This window comes from Sus scrofa, chromosome 1, assembly GCF_054392235.1.
Source record: "Sus scrofa isolate SSC_HxYL_T2T_F1_AM1 chromosome 1, Sscrofa_HxYL_maternal_Yorkshire_Landrace_v2.0, whole genome shotgun sequence".
Classification (NCBI taxonomy): Eukaryota; Metazoa; Chordata; class Mammalia; order Artiodactyla; family Suidae; genus Sus; species Sus scrofa.
The window spans coordinates 157025591-157031662 of record NC_139383.1 but is presented as its reverse complement, the minus strand read 5'-3'; the positions used below and the strand labels follow the sequence as shown (position 1 = coordinate 157031662).

At 42.8% G+C, this 6072-nt stretch overlaps 1 protein-coding gene across 30 annotated transcripts in view; it reads left to right on the top strand.

Moving 5' to 3' along the window:
• ATP9B (ATPase phospholipid transporting 9B (putative)) overlaps positions 1 to 6072 on the top strand; it is a 198309-nt gene that overhangs the window by 9239 nt on the left and 182998 nt on the right. For all 30 annotated transcript variants that reach the window (XR_014840702.1, XR_014840698.1, XR_014840706.1 and 27 more), the window contains exon 2: positions 2248 to 2421. Coding sequence is in view for 4 of the 30 variants with exons in the window: in XM_085017385.1 (XP_084873511.1) it covers positions 2248 to 2421 (174 nt within the window). In the remaining 26 variants the exon portion in view is untranslated. The remainder of the gene's footprint in view (positions 1 to 2247; positions 2422 to 6072) is intronic.

Here is a 6072-nt window from a genome sequence, read left to right as displayed (position 1 = left end):
GTCATCAGCAATATTCACAGAAATTTTTTCTTTTTAAAAAAATTGTGCTAAAGTATATGTAACCTGAGAGTTACCATCTTCACCATTTTTAAGTGCACAGAACAGTGGCACGAAGCCACTTCCCCATTGTTGTGCAGCTACCACCAGCACCTCCCCATGAAACTCTTTCTTTCACCTTCCCAGGTTGAAACTCTGTCCACACTAAACACTGACCAACCCCCCCCACCCCCCGCCACCCCCCATGACCTCTGCCTGCCTCTGTCTCTGCATTTGGCTACTCTAGGGACCTCATGTAAGTTGAATCATTCAATATTTGTCTTTTCATGTCTGGCTTGTTTCACTGAACATAATGTCCTCTAAGTTCATATCCTGGCTTGTATCAATTTTCTTTAAGTCTGAATGATATTCCATTGTACGTATGTTCCACCTTTGTCTATCAATATTTGAGTTCTTGTTCTTTCTCCTAGTAAACTTTTCTATGTCAATTGTCTAAAACTAGGGAGTTCCCGTCCTGGCTCAGTGGTTAACAAACCCGACTAGTATCCATGAGAACTTGGGTTCAATCCCTGGCCTTGCTCAGTGGGTTAAGGATCCGGTGTTGCTGTGAGCTGTGGCGTAGGTTGCAAACTTGGCTGGGATCCCTAGTTGCGTGGCTGTGGTGTAGGCCACCAGCTACAGCTCTGATTCAACCCCTAGCCTGGGAACCTCCATATACCTCAGATATGGCCCTCAAAAGACAAAAAAAAAAAAAAAAAAAAAAAAAAAAAAGTCTAAAACTAGGAATTAGATGAATATATGTGAATTGCTTAGAGTGATGCCTGACAGTCTGAGCTTGCAATAACTGGTGCTGATTTCTCCCCCTCATGTCTTCCACACTGATTATTAATTTTAGGGTTCAGGACTAGCACATTTACTGTTTCTTTCACTCAGTCTTGTTTCCTGCTCAGTCTCCTTCCTCATGGGATGTACTCCCATTGTTCTTTGGAGGAGGGAGACATGGTTACCTGGGTGGGTAGGTTTGGGGGCTGCAGAGTAAGGCTCCAGATGTCTCTTGTAGCTCTCAATCAGTTCTTATCTCAGCATCCCTCCAAAGCTGCTGCAGAGCTACCCAGTGCTACCCATCCCCAGCCCAGCTTCATCCTCTGGCCTCCATTTCTCTCTACGAGAAGTCCATGGACATTTGAGTGGATGTGCCTCTATGCATAATAAGTTGTTTTTCACTGGCCGTTTTTAAGAATTTTTTCATCTTTGATTTCAGTAGTTTGATTACAGTGTGCTTTACGTGATTTTCTTAGACTTTATCCTGTTTCAGGTTTTCTGTCTTGTTTAAGTAGACCGTAGTATTATTGTCTGTCTCTTAGTTATGTTGTCACTGTAGGTTTTGTCTTCTGTATGGATTTAGAGGATGTGAGGAGAAATTTCAATTCAAGTGACAGCCCTCATTTTTAAAATCAGGGTAAGCCTATCATGAAGATTTGATGTAAAATTAAGTAAAATAACATTTGTGAATCTCTGTTATAGTTTCTGACAAATTGTAGGTTCTTAGGAAGGTAAGAGACATAATAAATATACAATTCAATATGTCTGATTAAGGAAAGATAAAATGGACTCTTGATGGTAGGCTTCCTGTGTTTGGAATCAGCAGATTGTTGAGCTTTTCTAAAAGAGACTGTGGTTGTGGAGGAGATGTTTTTCATTGACTAGAAAGTTTTAGTAAAGGGAATAACAGACAGAGGTAAGTGGGGCATAGCATTCTTGCTCTCTCTGCATGTCAGTTCTGACAGTAGGCCACAGAACCATGTTCCCACCTGTGAACATAAGACACCCACCCTCATAGTTCAGGTCACTTCCATGTCTTTGGTTGATGTGTGTAAATTTAGTCAAATTTTACCTCTCATCAATCTGTAATATAGAGTATTTAGATGTGACTTGTTGGAGGTGTTTATTTTTTGCTTTTAGATGACTAATTTTTGTCTTCTGGGATTGAACACACTGCAGGGTGGCTCTGTTGACCTGACTGCACTGTGGGGGGTGCTGCTTGGAGAGTCCCACTCATGGGAATGGTAATGACAGCTTCCTTGGTTAAGTTTTTTGCAAAGGAAAGTAGTGTTACTGTGCAGCTTTGTATGGGGACAAAAGAAAAGTGTGATAAGTAGAATTGGGCCAGCTCTTGCCCTAAAGGAAACTCCGACTATAGGCAGGAAACTGCTTGGCCTGCTTCAGTGCTTTCTTCTTACCTTTATCCAGGTACCAGCTGGAAGATGAATCTGCCCATCTGGATGAAATGCCATTAATGATGTCAGAAGAAGGCTTTGAGAATGATGAAAGTGATTACCACACGTTACCACGAGCTAGGACCATGCAAAGAAAGAGGGGGCTTCAGTGGTTTGTCTGTGGAGGCTGGAAGTTCCTCTGTACCAGGTTTGTACCTAGTGCTGCCTGATTTTCTCCGAACAGAGGTTGCATAGTTACTTCTAAGCTTAATTGCTAAATGCTTTTATTTCTATATTAAGCTAAAAAAGCTGCTCTCCAGATGACATCATGGAGCATGTTAATAGCCTTGTCAGAACCCATCAGTGCTAATCCAAAAGGGACAGAAAGCCAAATTCACATTTTGTGAGATGTTTTAATGCTTAAAAGATGGAGGAAATTAGTGATTTTGCAATTAATGCATGGTAGGATTAATTCTGATCACTGTATTGACATTATACACTCCCCTTTTTTTCTGTCTGATTTTATGTGTCCCTTGGTACCTGTGGAGGAGTGGTTCTAGGACTCCTGCAGTTATCAAAATCAGTGGAGGCTCAGTTCCCTTATATAAAATAGCCTTGAATTTACCTGTAGCCCAATACATCCTCCCCTGAACTTTAAATCATCTGTAGATTACATAAACTTTTTATTTTTATTTTATTTTTTTGTCTTTTTAGGGCCACACCTACAGCATATGGAGGTTCCCAGGCTAGGGGTCTTATCAGAGCTGTTGCTACCGGCCTACACCACAGCCACAGCAATGCCAGATCTGAGCCGCGTCTGCGACCCATACCACAGCTCATGGCAATGCCGGATCCTTACTTAACCCACTGACCGAGGCCAGGGATCAAACCCACAACCTCATGGTTCCTAGTCAGATTCGTTTCCGCTGTGCCATGACAGGAACTCCAGATTACATAAACTTTTATCTTAAAATAAATTCAGACTTGAAATAAATTCCCTTTTATTTTGAATAAATTCAAACTTAGAGAAAAGTTGTAAGAATAGTACAGAGAATTCCTATTTGTCCTTCATACAGATTCACCAATTTTTAATGTTTTTGATTTATTTTCTTTTCTTTATATCTTACTGGTTTTTTTTGTTTGTTTGTTTTGTTTTTTGCCTTTTCTTGAGCTGCTCCCGTGGCATATGGAGGTTCCCAGGCTAGGGGTCTAATCAGAGCTGTAACCACTGGCCTGCGCCAGAGCCACAGCAATGCCAGATCTGAGCCTCGTCTGCAACCCACACCACAGTTCACAGCAACGCCGGATCTTTAACCCACTGAGCAAGGGCAGGGATCAAACCTGAAACCTCATGGTTCTTAGTCAGATTCGTTAGCCACTGCGCCACAGCGGGAACTCCTATATCTTACTGTATTTTCAGAGTCATTTCAGACTAGGCTGCTGTCTGTCTTTCTTTTTTCTTCTTTTTAGGACTGTACCAGTGGTACATGGAAATTACCAGTCTAGGGGTTGAATCAGAGCTGCAGCTGCCAGCCTGTACCACAGCCACAGCAACACCAGATCAGAGCCATGTCTGTGACCTACACCACAGCTTGTGGCAATGCCAGATCCTTAATCCACTGAGCAATGCCAGGGATTGAACTTGAATCCTCATGGATACTAGTCGAGTTTTTAACCCACTGAGCCACAATAGAAACTCCCCATTTTTTTTTTTTTTGTCTTTTGTTGTTGTTGTTGTTGCTATTGCTTGGGCCGCTCCCGCAGCATATGGAGGTTCCCAGGCTAGGGGTCGAATTGGAGCTGTAGCCGCCGGCCTACGCCAGAGCCACAGCAACACGGGATCCGAGCCGCGTCTGCAACCTACACCACAGTTCACGGCAATGCCGGATCGTTAACCCACTGAGCAAGGGCAGGGACCGAACCCGCAACCTCATGGTTCCTAGTCGGATTCGTTAACCACTGCGCCACGACGGGAACTCCCGAAACTCCCCATTTTTTATGAGAAGTAGCTATCCATTCATAGAATTATTTTCCCTTTATGTAATATATCTTTCCTTGGATGCTTTTATCAGCATTTTGTAGTTTTCACTGTGTTAAATTTATTCTGAAGTATTTCTTTCTTTTTTTTTTTTTTTTTTTTGTTTTTAGTGGTTATAACTGGTACGGTATTTTAAATTTTGGTTTCCACATGTTTGTTGCTATTGTATAGAACTATGGTTGATTTTTGTATGTATGTATGTATGTTGCTGAATTCAAGTTTTAGTGCTAAGAGTGGTTTTGTAGATTTCTTGACGTTTTCTGTATAGATACTTGTATCATCTTCAAATAGGGAGAGTTTTATTCCTCCCTTTACAATCTGTTTGCTCCTTCCTTCTTTCTTCCCTCCCTCCCTCCTTCCCTCACTGGCTGGAATGTGTGTACACTACCGAGTAGAACAGCAGTGGTGAGAGTGCACGTCCTTGCTTTGTTCCCAAGCTATGGAAGAGTGCTTTCAGTATTTCACTGGTATGATGTGAACTATGTGTTTTTTTTGTTGTTTTTTTTTTTTTTAATTCCTAAAGCTATTCATAGTTTTCTTTTATGAGTCTATCTTGTCCTGGGTTGGTCTAATACATACAGTCCTGTCAGATCCAGAAGCACTATCTACAGGTGTCAGATTGAGCATTGTTGTGATGGTGGAAGCCACCTGGAAGGATGATGTTCCTAAAAATGTCAGTAGTGTAGGTGTAGGTCTGTGAAGAATACAGGGAAGGAACTCCTTGGGGAAAAGGACAGTTTGGGAAAGGAAAACTTTTTTTTATTTTTTTTTAATTTTGCTTTTTAGGGCCATACGCTGTAGAGGGAAGTTCTTAGGCTAGGGTTCATATCAGAGCTACAGCTGCTAGCCTATACCACAGCCATAGCAACGTGGGATCCGAGCCACGTCTGTGACCTACACCACAGCTCTCAGCAATGCCGAATCATTAACTCACTGAGTAAGGCCAGGCATCGAATCCACATCCTCATGGATACTAGTTGGATTCGTTTCTACTGTGCCACAATGGGAACTCTGGAAAGGAAGACTATTAATCCACTTTTACAGCAGCAGAAAAAATAGGGGAGGAAGAGTGAAATGGTGGAGAAGATGGCGTTTATCTTGTTCTTTTTTTTTTTTTTTTTTTTTTTGTCTTTGTTGTTGTTGTTGTTGTTGCTATTTCTTGGGCCGCTCCCGCGGCATATGGAGGTTCCTAGGCTAGGGGTCGGATCGGAGCTGTAGCTGCCGGCCTATGCCAGAGCCACAGCAACTCGGGATCCGAGCCGCGTCTGCAACCTACACCACAGCTCACGGCAACGCCGGATCGTTAACCCACTGAGCAAGGGCAGGGACGGAACCCGCCACCTCATGGTTCCTAGTCGGATTCGTTAACCACTTTGCCACAACAGGAACTCCCTTATCTTGTTCTTAATTGGGAACACGAGTTCATTTAAGTGAGGAGGTGTCTGGAATATGGATGAGAACTGAAAAAATGAGAAAATTGGTCATGCTTTGGTAGAGATCATCAATAATCAACAAAGAAAAATTAATAATCATGCATTTGTGTTGAACCCGGCATAATTTTATGACTCTCTGTCCATCAAGGAGTGACCTGAGCTGTGGAAACCAGCTGTGGAAGTATCGGGGTGGGGAGTTAGGGTGAGAGTGGCAGTCAGTGTTGTGAGCTGGGGAGATAGCTGCAGCAGAGGAGTTTTGAGTGGTACCACAATTCCAGTTTGATGGATGTGGCCTGTGGTTCAGAGGTATGTGTTCTCCATAGGCTGGGATGGAGGGGGATTGGGCCCAGTGGTGCTCCTCAAAATGAGCATCCTTACCACTGTTTAC